The 21414-nt window shown below is 44.9% G+C and overlaps 7 protein-coding genes across 7 annotated transcripts; 3 read left to right on the top strand and 4 right to left on the bottom strand.

Moving 5' to 3' along the window:
- Window positions 1–575: 575 nt before the first annotated feature.
- On the top strand, window positions 576–2720 carry I203_101341 (sorting nexin-4; the record flags this gene model as incomplete). Its single annotated transcript, XM_019146292.2, has 9 exons — window positions 576–917; window positions 1010–1145; window positions 1212–1266; window positions 1370–1457; window positions 1558–1768; window positions 1850–1980; window positions 2054–2353; window positions 2441–2614; window positions 2682–2720. 9 exons carry the CDS (start codon window positions 576–578, stop codon window positions 2718–2720), a joined length of 1476 nt encoding a protein of 491 aa, XP_019004851.2.
- A 441-nt stretch (window positions 2721–3161) lies between these two features.
- I203_101340 (uncharacterized protein) lies at window positions 3162–6516 on the bottom strand (the record flags this gene model as incomplete). Its single annotated transcript, XM_019146291.1, has 13 exons — window positions 3162–3457; window positions 3528–3615; window positions 3702–3882; window positions 3940–4019; window positions 4085–4183; window positions 4248–4314; window positions 4373–4586; window positions 4650–4839; window positions 4898–5025; window positions 5075–5187; window positions 5250–5402; window positions 5469–5757; window positions 5829–6516. 13 exons carry the CDS (start codon window positions 6514–6516, stop codon window positions 3162–3164), a joined length of 2586 nt encoding a protein of 861 aa, XP_019004850.1.
- Window positions 6517–7282: 766 nt separating this feature from the next.
- Window positions 7283–8731, bottom strand: I203_101339 (uncharacterized protein; the record flags this gene model as incomplete). The annotated part of the gene is made up of 5 exons (XM_019146290.2): window positions 7283–7365; window positions 7437–7644; window positions 7701–7842; window positions 7905–7966; window positions 8648–8731. The coding sequence occupies 5 exons, from the start codon at window positions 8729–8731 to the stop codon at window positions 7283–7285; spliced, it is 579 nt and encodes a 192-aa protein (XP_019004849.2).
- Window positions 8732–10462: 1731 nt separating this feature from the next.
- Window positions 10463–12509, top strand: I203_101338 (uncharacterized protein; the record flags this gene model as incomplete). The annotated part of the gene is made up of 5 exons (XM_019146289.1): window positions 10463–10636; window positions 10707–11105; window positions 11160–11462; window positions 11523–11957; window positions 12027–12509. The coding sequence occupies 5 exons, from the start codon at window positions 10463–10465 to the stop codon at window positions 12507–12509; spliced, it is 1794 nt and encodes a 597-aa protein (XP_019004848.1).
- A 629-nt stretch (window positions 12510–13138) lies between these two features.
- On the top strand, window positions 13139–16150 carry I203_101337 (uncharacterized protein; the record flags this gene model as incomplete). Its single annotated transcript, XM_019146288.2, has 6 exons — window positions 13139–13873; window positions 13934–14110; window positions 14184–14972; window positions 15067–15569; window positions 15660–16014; window positions 16091–16150. 6 exons carry the CDS (start codon window positions 13139–13141, stop codon window positions 16148–16150), a joined length of 2619 nt encoding a protein of 872 aa, XP_019004847.2.
- Window positions 16151–16863: 713 nt separating this feature from the next.
- I203_101336 (chlorophyll synthesis pathway protein BchC) lies at window positions 16864–18470 on the bottom strand (the record flags this gene model as incomplete). The annotated part of the gene is made up of 7 exons (XM_019146287.2): window positions 16864–16897; window positions 16971–17382; window positions 17451–17662; window positions 17746–17990; window positions 18063–18091; window positions 18166–18232; window positions 18426–18470. The coding sequence occupies 7 exons, from the start codon at window positions 18468–18470 to the stop codon at window positions 16864–16866; spliced, it is 1044 nt and encodes a 347-aa protein (XP_019004846.2).
- A 1306-nt stretch (window positions 18471–19776) lies between these two features.
- Window positions 19777–21388, bottom strand: I203_101335 (calmodulin; the record flags this gene model as incomplete). The annotated part of the gene is made up of 8 exons (XM_019146286.2): window positions 19777–19812; window positions 20095–20144; window positions 20221–20286; window positions 20349–20406; window positions 20539–20646; window positions 20736–20833; window positions 21002–21089; window positions 21374–21388. The coding sequence occupies 8 exons, from the start codon at window positions 21386–21388 to the stop codon at window positions 19777–19779; spliced, it is 519 nt and encodes a 172-aa protein (XP_019004845.2).
- Between the last annotated feature and the right edge of the window lie 26 nt (window positions 21389–21414).

The raw sequence follows: 21414 nt of genomic DNA, 5'->3' as shown, positions 1-21414 counted from the left end.
GCGATGAGTACCTTGGTGGATGATTGGTCGTTAGGTGGTGCAGGTGTAGGCGAAGGAGGTGACAGGTTGACTGATTTGTGAATGTGTACAAGAGGGACGTTTCAGTTGGACCCTCTTATCCGTTCCGAATGCAAGATGAAGGGAGGTGTTCTTGAGTAGGCGACTATGCGGTGATTATGAACCGAATGCGATATGCAATGATATATGATGAGATATCGATATGAGATGGTTGGGCTGCTAGATGGAGTATGCTACTATTGATCTGGACTGGTTGTAGATGGTGAGTCAGTGGGCATGTATCACACAGTAAGTAGCAGTGTGTTCGGGTACTCGTATACTTGATTGAGGATGGATGGTGATATGGTGGGATGACGATAAGCGGGTCTATGACGGGTTCAGATGTCAGTATGTCGTGATTTGTTTGTATCATCACCCCACTTTACTAACCCCCCATCCACCGCATCCACCATGGCCATTCAGCCGGTAAGATGAGCATCATCCGTGCTCTTGAACAGCGCATGGAGTAGACACTCTCATAGACAGACCATATATCCACCGACGCCTGCCCAAACACAATGTCATCCCAACCAATCGACGAAGACGGCTTCCACTCTATAGCATGGGACGATGCCCCGTCCTCTCGAGCCGTCATCTCACCTTCATCGCCTTTCGACGAAGACGTTGGAGAAGGGTTCGAAACGATCTCTCAGCCTACCTCCGAGTCTCAGGATGGAGGAGCAGGAGCGGCTAGTGCATCCACAGCGACGGTCACAGGTAGTAGAAGAGATAGACAGGGGTCCGTAGAGGTTGATCCTGGGGAATGGAATGGTAGATGGATGAGTATAGAGGTTAGAGAACCGGTGAAAGAACATGAGGGAAGTAAGGATATGTATGTTTCGTATGCTGTCAAAACTCAGGTAAGTTTATCTCACCACTACACTAATCTCAGCTCTAGATGAAGAAGTCACACCCGTAGGATCTAGCTGTTGACTTCTTGAACATCTACTAGACAAACCTCTGCACTTTCCCGAACAAACTAGTCGTGGTGAGGAGGCGGTTCCAAGATTTTGAATTTCTAAGAGAGCATCTGGTGAAGGCTTTCCCAGCTTGTGTGGTTCCTCCAATCCCAGACAAACATCGTCTAGGTGGGTATAAACCAGCTGTCATATCGTATACCTGTGGCAGAAAGCTGATGAAGCGAGCCAATCTAGAATATATCAAAGGGGATCGATTTGGACCAGAGTTCATCGAGAGGAGACGACTAGAGTGAGTATTCTTATCATGAGATCTGATCCCATCATACCTTTGTGCAATATACGTCTTGCCAGGGTGGAGTAACGATACTGAGATCCAAGCTTCAATCTTGCAGCCTACAACGCTTCGCAGATAGAATAGCCAGACATCCAACACTACAGCGAAGTCAACTAGTCAACGATTTTTTGCAAAGTACAGAATGGGTAGGTGGTCTTCTAAGCAATCTCCTGATGCGAAGATGAAACTCTCATGGAATTCAAAAATGTGAACATCGAGCTGACTTGTCATTTGTTTACCGTATAGACCGTCGCGAAACATCATCATATCTCCCATCCCCCTCCCGAATCACATATTTCCCTGATGGATTCCCTATCCGACAAATTCATCAATGCATTCTCCAGCGTGCGTAAACCCGATGGAAGGTTTGTCGAGATGCTGGAAGATCTGGAAAGATTTGAGGAGGGTTTGGTATCTGTGGAGCGACTCGTCGGGAGAGGTAAGACCAGGGTTGATGGTGGGTTCAATTGATTTCGTACTGTTCGCTCTGTGTTTAGATCAAAGTGGGATAGCTAAGAATGGAAGTATTTGATTATAGACTTGTCAACGGATTATCAAGATATGGCAGCTGCGTATCAAGGTTTAGGATACCTCGAATCAGGTATAACCGACCCGTTAAATCGGTTCGCAGAGAAGATGTTGGATTTTTCAGCCTTGTTGAAACATATGGTGAGTGACTTACCATCATATGTCATCCTGTGATTTTAAAATGATAAACACCTGATGCTCGATCAATGCGTAGAACCAATCGACTGTTGAACCATTCTTGATCCAATCGCATTCACTCCTTGCATACGCCAATTCCCACCGAAACGTCATCAAATTACGTGATCAGAAACAACTTGATTTTGAAGAACTTTCAGCTTACTTATCTGCCATTGTATCGGAAAGAGATAGGTTGGCAGCTTTGAATACTGGTCATTCGGCTGCTCCCGTCGGACTGGGTACCTACCTCAGAGATCAGGTGGATAAGCTCAGAGGAACCGATGATATACATACGAGGAGGGAGAGGATAAGGAAACTGGACGGAAGGATCAAAGAGGTGAGTGCAACGTTCATTTGTAGATATAAAACGGAAGGAAACTTTGAACATTCAAATGCTAATATACCTACCCCTGCCTAACTCTAGTTGCAAGACGCAGTGACCACTGCACATGAGACCTCGACTGCATTCTCCGATGAGGTCTTGAAAGAGCACAAGGTGTTCGAACTATCCAAGAAGGAAGAGATGAAAGAGATCTTACAGACGTATGCGGACGGTCAGGTAGAGATGTTACAGCGTGCAATGGATGATTGGGATAGGGTGGGTCCCCTTATACTATACTAAATCTAGGGCAGTTCGGACAGAACTGATTTGTCGTTCGGTATAGATTATCCCTCTTTTACAGAGAATAAGAGTTGATGTATAGGTATATTGACTTGTTGGACAGGTCAACGCCATATCAGCTACTTGAGTTGGTACGGTAGACAGATCCTTGACGTTAATGGTTGTATATAACAAAATGTTTATAACTTGTAGATTTAGTGTGTTATCATGAAAATATACAGGAATGAAAAGATTCATGTGATCAGACAGTTTTTTTTTTCGATCTGGAGCTCTCCCACATTGTCATAGTGTAAATCTCTGGGAAAATTGATCATAGTCAATTCCACCGCTCGTCCATTCCACATGACAATTGACCTCAACTTACAATGGAAACAAACACAAGTATCTGGCTTAGGGAGTGTCTGGCCGTACGATATGGTCCTATATAACAATGCATATCATATCATATAATATATCCTATCATACATACAACTTGACTTTTTAAATATAACGTAATATATCCATTGTCCAATCATTATATGCGTTACTGTGCAGTTACAGGAGGTATAACCGATGATGGTTCACCTCCATTGACATCCCCACTGCCATTTACATTCTGACTCCCATCATGTCCATCATGTCCATTGACATGATCCTGCACTTCCACATCTACTTCCATCCTCACTTGCTCATCTCCACTCCCATCGGCATTGCCATCAACGTTCCCATTCCCATTAAGTAGAGGTGCAGGTCTCTCGATTTCGGGTAATTTGGAAGAAACGAACTCTTTGATATTTGGTAATACCTCCACAAGCACATCAACCACTTTCGTAGCTTTATCTAATACAATCATCAAGAGTCAAGATCAGCGATACTAAGCTCGGAAATGGCGAAGTCAAGATTGACTTACCAGACTTATGAACTTGTCCTCCTAATCTCTTTTGAATTCTTTCGTCTTCTAATACCGGGTGTTCAGCAGGAACGTATATTCTGTTTGACTATATTTTAAAAGGCAGTCAGTTACTTAGTTGTATTGTATCTCATACCAGCTAAAGGCAGTTTCCTTTTGACCAAAATGGCTTACCTTTCTAAACCATGATCTTTTCACCTCATCATTCGGATCAGGTCTGACCAAAGAATGTAATCCCGCCACTTGGATTACAGCTTTCACCTTCTGTTCCACTTCTCGTTGATTTACTAAGTCCATAATTGTCTTACAACCCGTTCCATGTCCGATCAGAACGATATTCTCCGCTTCCGATAATCTATGAATTACAGCTCAGCTACGTAGAACCGGACCGTGATGAAGGGTAAATACTCACTCAATATAGTTATCCCATATATACCGTATCAACTGCGCTTCCAACGGTGTACCACTCTTGCTAACCATCTTCGGTAGATCCTGTGATCCTTGACTGATTAGCGATTTGCAAGATGATCAGAGGCAGGGAGAGAGGTATAACGTACGGGAGCGAAATGTGTAGGTAACTGCTTTAACACATTCACATCGATCAGATTGTATCCTTCTTTCTTCACCCAGTCCACAATTGCATCGCTTGTGTTGATCTGCCAGAGGAGATGTTAGAGATAGTTCTATGGGTCAAGATGGGACGAGTCATCGTTAACTCACTAAATAACTATTAGCCATGTGCACGTTCGTCGTCGATACACCATCGGTCTCCACACGCAAATTACCACTATTGCACAAATCAGCTCTAAACCCCATCGGACCAGGAGGAGGAAAGAGCAGCTCACAAGTCATGCACGAAAATTACCAGGACACCCCTAGGTCCCATCTCATACACGTTTTCACTGCAGAGGACTTGACCACCAAAGGACGCTTCCAGCTCTTCACTAGCTAGAGGTATCTGGAACAGTTGATGTTTCTCGTACATGTGCCATGCTCGATGCAATTTGAGTAAATCGGGGATACTCGTGATAGGTAATGATCCGTCTTCAAGTGCAGTAACTGTATGAGAAACTATCAGTCAGGATCGGAAGAACAAAACAGATAGAATCAGAAAGAACTTACCCTCTGGTGGCTCACAAGCCTTCACATCTATACTTTTCCAGTATTTCGACTGTACCTTGGCGCATTGGTATATCACCTCTGTAGCCACCTCGGACGCTTGGTGAGCATCAAGCTCTGCAGGTGTTTCACCGAGTAGTACCTGCGCTACTGCTAATGCGGAATCGGAAATAGCTTTAAGATTATAACCTCCCTACAAACGTAGACCGATCAGCCTTGCCAATCGAAACATCAACTGTCTATCTACTCACTTCCAGCGCTACTACAAGTTTTCCTCCGGCCAGGGCACTGAGCATATGTGTCATGTGTCCATAAGCTGCTGGTGTAACGTGACATTCACCCAGACGATCTCCATCGGCCGCGTCGAACCCAGCGGAGACTACAGGCAAGTCAGCTAGTCTCCCTAGATATTTCCGTATGCAGCTTACTGATGACAAGATCAGGAGCAAACTCATAAGCTATAGGCATCACTATACGTTGGAAAGCGTATATGTAATCTGCATCACCGAAACCAGGTCCAGGCCAAGGTATATTGACGGATCTATGGTAATCAAGTCAAGTCAACAGGCTGAAGACACGGTGACGATTATACATCTTACTCACTTTCCTTCTCCAGCACCAGTTCCAACCATATCTAAAGCGCCGAAATCACTCGTAGGGTAGAACCTTCCTCCGTCATGTCGATGTAAAGAGATATAAAGAACGTCGGGATCATCCCAGAATGCTCGTTGGGTTCCATTCCCATGATGCACGTCCCTAATGATCAACCAAAACATACATTCAGCCTACATTCGATCGACTTGTGGCGAGGAGGACACTTACCAATCTAGAATCAAAACTTTCTTCGCCAGACCTCTCCTCTGTACCTCTTTCGTAGCTACAGCGACATTGTTGAAAAAGCAGAAACCCATATGTTCGTCCGGTTCAGCATGATGTCCTGGTGGCCTGACTATCGCAAAGGCGTTTCTGACTTGTTTCTGGCATACCGAAATACAAGCTTGTATAACACCACCGCATGATAACCTCGCGCAATGAGCAGTTTCCCTACAGACGTATAGAGAAAGTTGTTCATAGTATTGTTTGGATCCTTGAATATACTCATCCGTAAGATCTATCACACAGAAATTTGATTAATATCTGCTATGGATCCTGTAGCCAATCAGTACAAAAGAGAGAACTTACCCTCGGTACCTTGTACTTTCAACCATAAATCTTCACCATGAACCAACATGACCTGATCCATCGTGACTTCACCGAATTCTAACCTTTTCATCCGTTTGATCAGACCCTGTTCAGCCAATCTAGAAAATATCCTCTTGATTCTCATAGGTTCCTCTGGATGTCCCGGTCCGTTATCCACCACACTTTCTGCTGTAGGTATATACCCCTCTTGACAATGTAACATCATCATGGGATTGTAGATATATCCTGTTCTGTAGATTTTCGGTCGTTCGATGATTTGTAAGTTTGACGTAGATTGGGGAAAGAGGTCGTAAGGGGCACCGGTGGTGGGAGGAAGGTGTGTATGAGATGGTCCAGCTGTAGGAATAGAGAGTTCATCGTTGATCAATGCCGCTGAAGCGATAGTTTGAGGAAGTGGAAGAGGAAGAGAATGACCAGAGTCGCCTTCAGTCGAGATGGTAGTTTCGATACTTGTAGTGGTAGTGGTCTGCTCGACGAACACTGCTCCAGCTGCTTCACTTGACGGGCCAGCAGCATCAGGTTGAGATAGAGAGTCGATTTCCATAGCTTGATCTTGAGACTGAGGTTTCTCGTTGGTGATAATGTTGACACCTGATGCGGCCGCTTCTCCTTCTCCTCCTCGGACAGATGTGGAAGAGTCGACTTCCATGAGATTTGGATCAGACATGATGCCTGTTCAATGAGGAGCAAGGGTAAGCTTGTCATATATCAGATAAAGAAGAACTTCTTCAGCTCACCTCACTTGTACGCAGTGAGGATCCCTCAGTCAATTTGAAGAAGGTGAAAGGATCAAAGGATTCCTCAAAGGAAGAAGGCAAAGGTGTCGGATTGAGAGAAGGGATGTCCAAGTTGAGGACGATCAAGCAGGGAGCTTTTGATGATCTCCGAGCTAGCTGAGCTCCTACGAATCTATGAAGGTGTGGGGGATCGTGTTGTTACGAGATTGAGTATGGACGTATAGGTTGTCAACATTACTCGCAGATAATTCAACAGCTCGGAAGAATCCTGACTATCGATAATCTCCATTCGCTCGAGTAACTTATTCACGAGTACCATCTAACAACCGCACACATACCGCACAACGTTGGCATCTACAGAGAAACAGGACATGTAAACAAAGCATCCATGCAGCGTGCGTGCTTGAGAATCCTGATACCGACAGACAAACACAGGTCATCTGCTAATGCATGAGTAGGACCTGGAATATAACAATCATATATAAAAAGAAGATCGAAAACGAAAATTGGACAAAAGATAGGAATATCAGTCTGAAAAGAGGAACCGGTTTACAAAGAAAAGCAAAAGGAAAGAAAGAAAGAAAGAAAGAAAGAAAGAAAAGAACAATTTGATTATTGGTTGTTACAAGATCATCCCATCTCAAACTCTTTCCTCCCTTTATCCACTAAGAAGCGAAAGAAGCCAAAAAAGACCGTTTAAGCCTTCTTGGCAGGAGCGGCCTTCTTCTTGGGGGCAGCAGCTTTCTTAGGGGCGGCTTTGGCACCAGCAGCGGCTTTAGCTAAACCAAAACAAAAGACCAGTCAATACATATTCATATTTATCGCAAGTAGAGATGAGGGGATGACTTACCAGCAGGAGCTTTCTTAGCGGCAGAGGTCTTCTTAGCAGCTGGCTTTTTGGCACTAGCAGCGGCAGTCTTCTTGGCGGCGGGTTTAGCGGCACCAGTAGCGGCGGTCTTCTTGGGAGCAGCAGCTTTTTTGGCAGCAGGCTTTTTGGCGGCAGTGGTAGCAGCCTTCTTCTTAGGAGCGACGTTCTCTTTACCGGCAGCGGTCTTGACCTATAGACAGAGGGTCAGCATGAGGTTACATGTTGAACGAGTGAATCGATACTCACCTTGGCGGCGAGCTTGACTCGACCGGAGATACCGTTAGGAAGAACGAGTTCCTTCTTCTCCTCACCTCGTTTAATAGCGTTGGAGAGGTTGTTGGTGTTGGAAGCTGAGCTCATGTCGATCTTGTAAGTATCGGCGAGGTATCTGACGAGGAAGTTAGTTGTTAGTACGAAGCTAGGTATAACGGGTGAATTGACGGAACTCACTTCTTGATGGCAGGTCGGGAAACACCTTTTCTAGAGTCCTCGGGATGAGCTTTGACGGCTTCCTAAAGTTGGGAAAAGACAGGTCAGCTTTTGTCACCGAGGTACGACTTCGTTGATTGGAGTGCGGAAACCTTCCCAAAAAGGCAATTCGAGAAAGGGTCAAGAAGATCAACAAACAGGCTAGCTGGAGCTATGCATTTTCGCATGAGTGTAGATGAAGGATAAATGCATCGATATGCAAGAGATGAAGTTGATAGGAGGCTTGTGAGATGAGGAATGGTATGTAGCAGACAAAGGTGATGAATGGTTGAGTCACGCGCGGGAAAGAGGAAGGACCGCCAGGAGGCTTGCTGCGGTAGATGTCCGTATCTTTCGATATCAAACACGCAGAGAGTCAAGACTTGGCAGGAGAAGAAGAAACGGTAGATGAAGGTGATTCGGAGGATATTATAGAATATCTAAAGAACTGAAGACATGGAATGGCGGGAATGTCGAGGAATGTTGATTCCCTTCAATTCCTCCGTTATTGATGGTGTGAAGGTGAAAACTTTCATCGTCGTAGCACCTTCAAATCGTATGCAGAAGCTTTGAAACTTCGCACAGTATTCATCGGATATGATATCGAGATCATCGACAAGTATCCATATGTCAAGCCTTTGTGAAGGTTTCGAAACTTTTCAAGGGAATAGGAATCTTCGGTGGAGTAATCGATTCTCGAACGTTGGTGGGAACGGACAACTCACTTGGATCATAGCAAGGAAAGTAGGGTGAGTAGCGGCCTTTTTGGCGGCGGGGGCCTTCTTGGGAGCAGCAGTGGTAGGAGCCATTGTGATTGATTGATTTGCTGTTGGTTGTGTTTGGTGGCGAAGAGCTATTGATCCAACGAGGAATGATGTTGACGAACGAGAAGAAAGGGGACAACAACGTTTTTTTAATCTGTCAGCTTTCGATGTGATCACAATGTGATGGAGTTGTATGTTCGAGATGGAAATGATCAACTAACCTTGAAGATTTATGTATTCTTGAATTGAGTTCGAAGTATTGAAAGTTGATTGAAGTGGGAAGAAGAAGAGATGTTGTTAAGAAGTGAAGGGGGGGTGAGGTATATGTGACAACCTGGCGCGCGACACTTGATCTATGTTTTTGTCATTTCGTCAACCGACGTAAACAACCCCTTTTCAATCAAACCCTCATATCTCATGCATCAGCTCGATTTTTTTGATTTTGAAAGCTGCAATGCATGCACATCTTCTCTCTCTACAGTATGGTATGACTTAGAAGGAGCAATGCATAGTCGAAAAGGCAAGATATGAGGGGACGAAGATATTGTCACGTGACTCGATGATCTTGCTCTGGATCTAAAACGCCGCAAACAGAAATCGTAACCCCGAGAGATGATGGAGCTGTTTCCTTTATCATTCGTTAACATTCCAATAGTCATGATGATCTTGTAAGGAGCTGAGTACGACTTTCTTTCAGTCGCAGTCGTCGCCTGAGCACGCAAGTATCATGCTTTCAGACAAATTGCTATTGTCATGAGAGTATACAAGTAAAGAGGTTTTCGTCCGATCATTTGACTACCTCATTTGGATACAGAATAACACTCTGCATCATCAATATACGTCCAAATCGCTTCCTATCTTCCATGAACGCTTTACAATATGCCTTCGGATGCTGTTACAACCTGCACATACGTTATCAGACCTGCATACGTCGATATCGCTGCCAATGTTATGATGTGGCACCAAATGAGTAGGAGAAGATCGGGTAAAGGGAGTGCAAGTGTAGCAGTAGTAACGATGAAGCTGTTTCAGAGCTCCATTGTAATCCATTTCGATTCCGGCTGATCACCACAGACGTATTTGAGGCATTTGGAGCTGCCAACAGTCATTGTGGTCAACAAAGATGAGATATTCATCGACATATGAAGGAAGAGCGTCTTCTTTCAAATGGGTATCACCCTATGACGAGCAATAACGAATCCATCGCATCGAACAAATGCATAAACAAAGTAGCTGGACGTGTTCAGTAGCAGAATCTGAACATCCCAGTACCTGTCTATATCATGTAGTTACCAGAGTCATCGAGAAGATGACGATTGAGTGCATTGAAATCGCATCAGTGGACGCCTCTGAACACCAGATTTGTTTACAAGATTAATGTTTTGTCAGGGTAATTTGTTTATGCGTTTCTGGTGTGGGTTGATCAGGCACCATCAGTCCCCTTTTTTGTGCTGTACTCGTAAGTGATGACGGTGGAACATCTCTCTTTGTCTAATCAGGTAATCACAGAACTCATATCTCGGGATTATCAAAGTGGCACTTTGCAGAAGACACCGAGAACTTGTCTATCCGCTCCATCCCTTTTGCTCCGAAGTACTGTATTCGTTCCTCCCGGTTAATTTATCCGTGAAACGACACGTGGGAAAGTGGAGAGATTATTTGCCTGGACAGAATTTTGAATATCTTGAAAATCCAATGCGAACAAGCATCTTTCGTCTTCAGTCAACGTCTTTTGAAATATAGAACCCTCAGATTAGAGCATCGAGGTACAGAAAGATGGGCAAGAATAGCATCCAAGCCTCCAAAGGGAAAGCACCCGAGAATGACGCAAGTAAGAAGAGGAAGAGAGAGGGGAAAACAAAAGACGAACAACAGTCCGGGAAAGATTCGAGCTTCTCGTTATTCGGTCAGGTCAAGGCTACGGATCTGGACGATGTCTTTGCGAAGAGTGTGAGCTTGCTTTGATACATATGTGGACTACAACCAAACAAAGCTGAATTTCTGCTTTTAAAATCCCCAGAGTGCCTTCGCTCAAACTGCTTCAGCTGTAGCCAGTAGCTCTAAGATCGCTGTTCAACCTCAACCGACAGAACATGTTTCGAAGAAGAAGAAGAACGAAGTATCGCCTGAGCCTGAGAAGGACTCCGATGAAGATGAAGAGGGCGATGAAGATGAGTTCGGGGAAGCGTCAGAAGAAGAATCAGGATCAGAGAAAGACGTAGTCGACCAAGATGAGGAAGAAGATTCTGATGTAGAAAATGAACATATGGTTCATGAGAGTGTAAAGGCCAAAGCCGAGAAGAAAGCCAAGAAAGGTAAAACGCTAGGTAAATATGTGCCTATCGGTGAGACACAAGCAGATAAAGATAGGAGGACGGTATTCGTTGGTAATTTACCTCTTGAATGCGCTCAATCAAAGGTGAGCAGATCTCCTGTTCTCACATTTGAAATTTACTGATCGAAATCATTCCAGTCTGCTCTACATCAACTCCGACAACATCTCCTCTCCTTTGTTCCTTCTGCCAAGATCGAATCAGTACGATTCCGGTCAGTTCCGTTTGCTGCGCCCACTGCTTCTCTCCCAACGGACGATCCAGAGAAAGACGCTACGCAGCGTGCGAAGAGAGAGAAAGAGCGTACAGCAGCATGGAGAGCTCAACATGAAGGAATTGTTTTTCCTATCAGAAAATCTAGGGGGGATGATGAAGAGCCTGAACAGGGCAAGGTGTTCTTAGATTCGAAGGGCAAGCGGAAGGTCGCTTTCATCAAGAAAGATGTAAGCTGATCTTGCCTCTCCCCATATGGTGGGTGTTCAACTGACGACTGTTCCATGTAGTTCCACTCTGAACTCGCCTCATGTAACGCATATGTCGTCTTCGCTCATTCTCATCCCGATCGAGCAGCCAATGTCGCTCCTATCCTTGATCCCTTCGAAGCTGCTTCAACGGTCCTAACGGCGAACACCAGTACATTCATGGGACGAACGATCCGAGTTGACACATTACGACTCCCGTCGGCCGTAGCGCTTCAATCAGCAGGCAATGCTCTTGCCAAGCGAGATGCATGGTTACCTAGTGGGACTGATCCCAAGAAGAGTTTATTCGTGGGTGGTCTAGACTATGCTGCTAAGGAAGAGGATATCAGAGTGTTCTTTGAAGAGCTGGTCAAGGCTGAGAGAGGTCCAGCTGAGGACAAATGGGTAACGGGAGTGCGAATAGTGAGGGATAAAGAAACTCAATTGGGTAAAGGTTTCGGTTATGTACATTTCTCAGTGAGTCAAATGAACCTTCTCCCTTGCGCGTTCGCTCACGTCAGCTGATCCTCTATTGCGCGTCCTTAGGATCGAGAAAGTGTAGATGAGATACTCGCTATGGATTCTAAACAAATCAAATTTGCCAAACGATATCTTCGAGTCCAACCTTGTAAAACACTTCCGTCGGCCAATACACTCAATAATACCATCAAATCACTCGCATCTTCTTCTTCCAGTAAATTAGATAAAGATAAGAAATCCACAAAAGCGACTAAGACATCCTTTAAGTCATCTGGACCTTTACCGAAAGGTGATCCGAGATTGGGAGACAAGATCAAAGATCTTTCGAAAGAAGAGAGAAAGGCGGTCAAGAGTACTGATGCTGATAGACAAGCCAGACGTTTGGCTAAGAAGAAGGCTAAACATACTCTGGAGAAGAACGAGAAAGGTGCTGTCAAGTTGAGTTTGACGAAGTCCGAGAGGGAACGAGGGAAAAACGCTAAGCCCAAGGCTAAGGGGAAGATCCGAGGTCCAGCCGCTATTGCTAAGATGAAGGGTTCAAGAGGGTAATGTTCCGCTGGGCGGTATGGTACTACTAGCATGACGTATTCTGTGGCACTGGCATGTACATATGTTTTTGTTTTCATGAGAAGTGGTAGTTTCTATTTTGATCCCGCTCCACACATAATGATCCTGGAGAACAGCATAGACTGTATTTTTCAAAGTAAGATTTGAAATCTCTACGCTGTTCTCGAAATTGATTTAGTGGAACCACATTTTCTCTCATCTTGCAGTGACTATCGGTCGTGGTTTTTGCATGAGGAGATAGCTGTGATGTAGGAGATTGTCGCCATGCCATCCGGCCCCACCGCAACGATGCATGGACTCAACAATCAGTCAGGAATTGCAAAGTCGAAGAAGGGATTACGCACGTGCCACGGTGCCACACGGTTGGCAGTGGTGGACAGAGTACTGGTAGTACAGTGGCAAACCAAGAGTCCCAAGTAAGCTTTTGGCGCAAATCACACCAGCCAGGCACAAACACCGTCGATATCGCGTGTCTCAAAAACAACAACAACAACATAAAACACAAAAAATCGAATTTATGTCGTTGCTACACCTATACATTTCCTCACAGCATCCATCTACCTTCCTTTACACCATCATCATCACACGTTAATCCACGACAAAGGCCTTAGATGCCAATAGCCATCAATATGAGCACCGGATCAGGTCCAGCCTCACCTGTATCATCACGAATGACCAAAGCTGCATTCTTCAGAGCCAGATCACCACCTCTCGCGGAGCGTACCAGCCCCAATGGCATGTCAATGTCAAGTCAAGATGCCTACGGAAATCTCAGTGATCTAGCAGGGAAGTTTGACGCAGCTACAAGATTGGAACAACAGCAGCAGCAACAATCTGCCGGTGCTGGACCTAGTACGGGTGGGATCAGGTTTAGTCCAAATAACGAACAATCAGAAAGATACTACACACCATCATCAACTTTGAAGGCTCCACAAGCTTATAACAACCAACAGGGATATTTTGACTCATCACCTGCAACAGATGGCCATGCCTCTACTTTAGACAGACTCCAGAACCATCCTTCTCGTAGAGGCCCTTCGCCCGTGCGACGAAGATCTACGTTGGCATCTCAACGTACCACCTCGCCCACTTCGCCAAGAAATCTTCTGGCTGGTATACACGGAGTGATGTCTGCTCCAGACTCGTCGACAGGCCACGACACAGAAGGATCAACGTATGAGAATGGACTTGGAGCTGGGCCAGGTGGAGATTTGAAAGAAAGTGCAATAATGGGATTTGCAGAAGGGTCAGATGAGATGTTATTGGCTCTTCTGGCTGGACAAGCTGCAGTAGATTGCGAGAGATTGCCAATAGGTAGATGGGAAGAGGTGGAAGGGTGGAAGAAGGTATGTTCATCAATTCATCGATTCTAGCACAAAAGTTGATGACGTCCTGGATATCTGTAGGAACTTTCGTTATTATCAAATAGATTGGAATCATCACAATCTAGACTTCAACGGGAGATTAAGATCTTGACTGCGGCTAAGACTTTACAGAAGCTGAATAACTCGAATAAAAGGATGTCGAGGCAAACGATGGAAAGTCTAGAACAAGCGGAAAAGAGAGTAGAAGCTGCTGAGAAGGTGAGCTCACAGACATACTCTAGTGTCTGCCCCGAGCTAGTAGCTGACTGTGCAATGGTATCGGGGTATTCAGGAAGTGTATGTCTTGCAGGATCGAGAAGCTGCCCTCCGTCGGAAACTGATGGAACATTGGTCCGGAGTGATGGCCTGGGAAGTCAGGCGGTTGGAACGGACTTCAGCAGAAACCCAAGCAAGATACGACAAACAGTCGATGAAGATCAACAATCTGAAGGATCGTGAAGCCGAATTGATAAGGCAGAGCACGGAGAAAGCGAACCGAGTGAAAGAGCTAGAGGAGATGGTGATTGAGATGGGACGTAGGGAAAGGGCCATAGAAGAAGAAGCTAGAGAATTAGATCAGTATCGAGTGACCGTGGAACAAGAGCGACAAAGTTGGTTGAATGAAAGAGAAGCTTATCAGACGGAAAGGGATAGTTGGACATCCGAGAAGCGATCGTGGGATAAAGAAAGATCAAGTTGGGAGAACGAGAGGCGTCATTGGGCAGAAGAGAGGGCAGGTCTGGTCGGTGATAGACAAAGATTATTGGAATCTGGGCAGATGTCTGAAAAAGATAGAGCGATAATGGATCAAATTAGGTTATCGCTTGGTAGTATGTTAGGTAGAAAGATGGGTTCAGTAGGTGAACATGAAGTATTACCTTCCCTGGACGAAGTCAAGGGGCTGATAAGTAGACGAGAGAGGGAAGTGGTCAGTCTAAGGGAGGAGATGCAAGAGGTGAATATGGGTTTGGAAGAGGAACTGAGAAGAGTGGCGGAAGATAGAAATGCTTGGAAAGCTAGAGTGGACCAGGGTGAATCGGGTCGAAGGGAGGAAATAGCAGCTTTCGAAAAGAAGATAAGGGTGAGTGGGAGTGCTCGTACAAAGAATTTGTCCCTTCGATTCCCACAGACTCGCGCCTCGGTCAGCTATGTACTAACATCCCTCTCTGTAATAGAATCAACAAGAGCAAATCAACGATCTAGCTCTCAGAAATGAATCCCTGTCTTCATCCTTAAAGGCCGCTCAGACTGCCGTCTCTTCCATGTCAACCGATCAATCCGGTACCAAAGCCCTTCAAGCTCGAGTTGATGCTCTCTCGACTGAACTTGAATCTATCGCATCCCAATTCAACTCCATCTGGTCAATCTTACCTCCTCCCACCAAACGTGCTCAAGCTGAATTGATTGATCTTCGAACTGGAGTTAGCAATTCTTCACTTGCAAGTCCAAGTAAAGCCTTGAACTTCGCTGCTCTGCAGGAATTGTATCAACCTCATAATGAGCAAGTCGGAGATATCAACGAGACGTTGTCTAGGATCAGAGGGGTTATAGAAGATGGTAAAGTGTTAGTACAGAGGGTAGTGAGGATGGGTCAAGAGAGGGAATTATTGAAGGGAAATGCAGCTAAAGCAAAGAAGTTGGTAGAGGAAAGTACCAAGAGTCTGGAGACTTATCAACAGTGAGTGCAGATGTACACCCATTGAACATCTCGGAGATATGCAATCCTCTGATCATGTTTGGCATGGTTCGTCGATGATGCTGTACATAGACAAGTAGCGGTACTAGAAGATCAATTAGCTAAAAGTGGATCTACCGAATCTCATTTCCTCGACGAGCTCAACAACCTCCAATCGACTTTGGATAACGTATCTACCCAGAAAAGGAATTTGGAAGTACAATTATCGCAGGAAAAAGAAACGATTGAAAGATTGACGGAAGCGAATGATGTCTTATCGGCCAAAGCTCTAGACTTGGCTCAAGTGGCTGAGGATGAACGATCGCAATTGTCCAACAAGCTTAAAGGTGAACTGGAAGATATGAAGAAGAAGTTGAAAGTACAGGAAGATGAACAGGATGAGGAAAGAGTGAAATCGCAATCTCAAAGGATCCAATTACTCGATGAGGTGAGTGAAAGTTCGCCTCTGAATATCGTATGACGAATGCAATATACTGATGTTTCTGTTTTGGGGGGATGGTCAGCTCAATTCGTTACAAGCTGAAGTTGGTGATTTGAGGAAACAACTTCGATCGAAGGTGTAGGCATACATACGCCGACGATACATTTGCTTGAAGTAGGAAGCAAAAAAAAAAACAGGTTGTCCCGATATCGCACCAGTAATCCCCATTTCCGTCTCGGCCAACGTGAAACTAGATGAATCGTTTGTACAGTATGTCCTTTTCCCAAGTACTCAAGTACTCTATTCTCCTTCTATTCATATCAATAGATTACGAATTCATTTTACGTTTTTAATGCAGTGTGCTATGCAGGATTATCAATTATGATATCCTGATCAATCTATCAGAGGTACTCTTGGGAATTACACTGCAGTTGAGGTCCCGATAGGTCATATTGTATCTTGATCCTTTGTATGATTATACAAAGGCATCTAGGATGGACCTCATTACCTCTTCTGTCCGCAATCTCAACAGGTATATAATATATACGTGATTGACCCGTATAAGGGGAAATGCGATCATTTTATCTCTCATCATTGTGATCCATTGAGCTGGTAAATGATGGATATAAACATCGATACATTTTTTATGGAAAAACATCATTACTGAAAATATGCTACTGGTATGAACACTGATCAACATCCGTCAACACCAACATCTCCCTAATTCCGGCTTCCCAATTTCTTATGTTGCGCCAAGCGATTCCACAATTCCACAACCCAATCCGACATCCGTAGATCCCTAAACTGATGCATCCGCAAGATAATATTTCAGATCACATCTTATCTCAAGCCAACTTAAGGTTTGATGGCGATCTTGAGGGCTTGTCGACTATTCAACCCGACATCAATCAGCTCATGCGCAGTTTACCGGGTGAACTTGAAAACATGAGAAATAAACTTACGTAGCCATCTTATCAAGAGCTTTTTGGTAATCTTTCAAATCGAACACATCGGTGACCATACCGGTAGTCTTGATTTTACCTGAATCCAAGAGCTCGATAGCTCGAGGGAAACAGTATGTTTGGGAGAAAGAACCGATAATTCTCTTTTCGTTTACGAAGATATCGGTAGGTGACCAAGAAGGTAATCTGGCTTTATCTTCGTATACACCGTACACCAAAAGAGTACCACCTCGAGTAACGTAGTTGATAGCGTCGTTAACGATCGATTCGACACCGGTACATTCAGCAACGACATCGAAACCGTATGGGTTCTCTTCCTTGATCTTGGCCCATTGGGCAGCGGCGTCCTTTCGGTCAAGATCGATGTAAGCATCGGCAGCGTCGACTTTTCGAGCAATGTCCATCTTGATACCTAATCGAACGAAAAGTATCTATGTTAGTACTGACTCTACCGAAAACCGGGTTACATCAACTACTCACCCTTGTTGGCGGCAATGGTGATGTGAGCGGCACCACCGAGCTTCATCAATTGAGCCAAGATCAAACCGGTTGGACCAGCACCGATCAAGAGAACCTTTGAACCGAAGGGCATCTTGAGCTTGTCCATACCGTGGATGGCACATGAAGCGGGTTCGAGGAGGGTAGCCTCTTCGTCGGAGAGGTTCTTGATCTTGTAACATTTGGCGAAGTGGCTAAGCGATTCAATCGTCATTAATCAGCATTTATATATGAATTATAGGTCTTCTAAGCCGGGTGAAGAATATCGGTTACTCACTATTTGATGTAATCGGCAAAACCACCATCTCTGGCAACACCAGCAGGACTGAAGTGTTCACAGAACAATTCATCACCTTTTCGACAGTAGTGACACCATCCACAGGTCTCTCCTACATCGGCAGCGACTCGATCACCAACTTCAAATCCTTTGACGTTCTTTCCCATAGCGACGACTTTACCGACAGCTTCGTGTCCTGGGATCAAAGGGAATTTGGAGATAAATTCACCTTCGTGGATGTGTTGCTATGTCCACCAATATTCTGGTCAGCTCTGGTTCCTGATTCCTTATGACGCCAAGACCTAGGTTGCGCTTACGTCGGTACCACAAACACCACAGATGTCGACTGTTCACAATCAACACAATGGAGTAGTCAGCCACTGCATGTCACGGAAAGATATGACTGGGACTTAAGCTCACCTTTGAGGAGGATCTCATTGTCATCGATGGTAGGTACAGGTACCTTCTTGACCTCGAAGTTTCTAGCCTGTAGATGAGATGAGAGATGAAAAGGATAGACAGGTCCATAGTAAACGAGAAGATTGACCAATCCAAAGTGAAATGGATGCCGATTTCAGACACGATGGGGAAGAGGACGGGTAGAGAGAGTACGTAAATCGCTCAGATCAGCAATCGTTCCCATGACTTCGTAGTTCATCCAACGAACTCAGGTAACTCACTTCGTGGTAGTACAAAGCACTCATTTCAGATGGGACGTTGGACATTTTGACTGATTTGGTTTATTTGGTTTGGCTAATGGAGGTTATATGATAGAAGGGGAAGCAGAGGGTATCAGCATTTCCATTCCTTTTATATGTATGCTCAAGATCTGAATAGCTAGCTGGTTATGGATATATAGCTCGACGTGGTAAAACCGGATAGCACATCCGAGGTTTATGAGCTAACAACGTAGCTCGTGATGCAGCTGTCTGGGCATGAGGACAGATGAATGATGAATGAAGGGCGGTGATCCGAATAGATCGGATGACTTGATCGTCCCTTTCCACCATCGCCATCGAATGTCCCCCACTCTACCACAACAGCGACGCATACAAGCGCATCACATGAGTACAGAGAGACACTCACGTATTGATCAAAGAAAAGAAGAGGTTATAAAGCTACAGTAACGATTGATATATTTTTCAGATGTAAAGAAAGAGAAAGAGAAAGAAGGGAAAAAGGGGGTCGTACAGGTTTTCATCGGCAGGTATATATTGGATTTTCTTTATCATGGCTTGCAAAACAGTATGCCTTTTTTTTCCATTATTCCATTCAGTTCATTTCAGTTCCCATTCACTCGGCCTAAAGCCCCTGGATGATACAGTTGCAGCTTGTGAGTTGTTCGGCTGTTTTCTTCCTTTCTTTTCCTCTGCGTCTACATAATCAATCCAACAAAGGCTAAAAGGAACCCGCTTTTGCTCTTGCAAGTACAGCATTATGTAGAAGTGACCCTTGAATCCAGATGACGTCGTGTCAGAGTGGACACCCTAAATCTCACGTAACAAACTTTTTGATCCTGAGATATACTTGATGTCCTAACGCCTCTTTGCACCGATCATACTCCGGATTTAACAAAAGCCTCAGACGTCAGTCAAACACGATGCATGCATGCCCCTTAACACATTACGGATACTTTAACTGGCATACACATCTCACATTCCTTTTATCGTGTAAAACAGGAGCAAAGCGAGATCTTGTCATCATGGCTTGAGCTTTACATACCTTATTTAGCGGCAGTGGATCGTTGTCCTTAACGAGATGACATCAATATGCTGTGGCAGCCATGGAGGTGACAAACGATATCAAGCGAGATCAAATCTCTTACCGCTTGGATGATGTAAGTGGTTGAAGAGTCAGCTGAGGTCGAGGTGCCTATGGTGACTGCCGATGTGATTTTGCTCCAAACGAGTCCAGAGTAGTCGATGGTATCAGGCCATCTTCGGCAAGCCGAAAGCGGAATCAGTCATGCGAAAAGGTACTGGCCATGTGGTAGGTCTGCTTGAAGGAGGGTTTTTACGAAGGAGCGTGAAGTCAAGTCCCAAAGTATGGGAAAGATGCTCTACTTGGCTATCGAAAAGACACTCAGGAAATCGTACGCAAGAGACATTTATCTACATGACAGTCCACATTCGATTTCATCTCAGCTTCAATACCCATAAGAATTGCTTTTTATCATTCCCTCCTCAGCCTCCAAGAAACATATAAACGCCAAAAGATGATATGAAATGAAGGTTAAAACGATCAGGATATGTTTTAACGGGATGTTTACTGCGAGAAGAGAGCACTGATTAGCTGTGTTCTTCCGTTCCGTTTGTGGAGCGAGGTAAGAGGTGGCCGTTGAAAACTCACTTTGGCCATCATCATTGTGACAAATTCGTTGTAATCGATCATACCGTCACCTATTGTCGATGTCAGCACGAATAGGTCACACGGAGTTTGGTTACGCGCGATGAGTGGGAAGACAAAACCACTCACCGTCCTTGTCTGCTTCTCTGATCATTTCACTGATTTCAGCATCCGAGAGTTTCTCACCGAGGTTGGCTATGATGAGCAAAAACGCTGTCAATGACTGCTGTATGCATCTCAACAAGGAGCTAACTCACTCATGACATGTTTCAATTCAGCGGCGGAAATATGACCGTCATTGTTCTTATCGAAGACCTAAAGATGGGACAGTGGTGAGAAAACTAATTCTTTCTTATATACTTGAGAGGTAACGGCCTCGTATCAAGTGATGGATGAGATTGTGCATTACAGATGTATATCCGTGGCTGGAGAAATGATTTGACCCACCTTGAAGGCTTCTCTGATCTCGTCTTCGGAATCAGTGTCGTGCATCTTTCTAGCCATGAGAGTCATGAATTCGGCAAAGTCGATAGAGTTGTTTCCGTCGGCATCGACCTATACAAACACAGAACAGCATCAATATCAATCGCCGTTGGAGTTGTCTGTTAGAGCTCTACGATTGAGCGAATGTATATATAGCTCACCTCATTGATCATATCCTCAAGCTCAGCTTGAGTAGGGTTTTGACCGAGAGATCTCATGACGGTACCGAGCTCCTTGGTGGTGATGGTTCCATCTCCGTCTACGAGTTTGAGGAGCAGTCACAGGCATGTAAGTATTGATGGGAACAAAACGTGTATTGTGACCGGGGAGTCGGTATGGAGGAAACGAGGCAAATGGTGGGAAACGGACAGTCCAGATGTCAGTTTGTATTCCACGTGGGTATTGAAGCAAGATGGGTCGTACTGACCTTTGTCGAAAAGAGAGAAAGCCTCCTTGAATTCTATCGTGCATAGTTGCTGCTCATCAGTATTCCTTCCTATCCTGGTCCATTGCGGCTATGCTGAGTTCTGAGAATGGGAAAATCCACATACCAGCGATTTGTTCTATAAATAACACATGCAAAGGAAATCCAGTCAGCTCTCGTCACTGTCAACACATGGTAGCTGATATCATTCTATTGTGCTGACCTTTTGTCTATGGGTTGAAGAGGCAGATCAGGCATCAGCTCATGAGATGAACAAGACACTTAAGACAGTAAGGACGTAGGAGGTGTGGGGCCTTGCATAACCCCGGCCCGCCCTTTTTCCTGGTTGGGTACGAAGGGGGAAGGTTGACTCACCAATTGCTCAGCCATTGTGATCAGTCTTGTTCGTTATGTTC

Source organism: Kwoniella mangroviensis (assembly GCF_000507465.2).
Source record: "Kwoniella mangroviensis CBS 8507 chromosome 1 map unlocalized Ctg01, whole genome shotgun sequence".
Classification (NCBI taxonomy): Eukaryota; Fungi; Basidiomycota; class Tremellomycetes; order Tremellales; family Cryptococcaceae; genus Kwoniella; species Kwoniella mangrovensis.
Note: the sequence above shows the minus strand (reverse complement) of the source record. Positions and strands in the feature narration are given on the sequence as shown.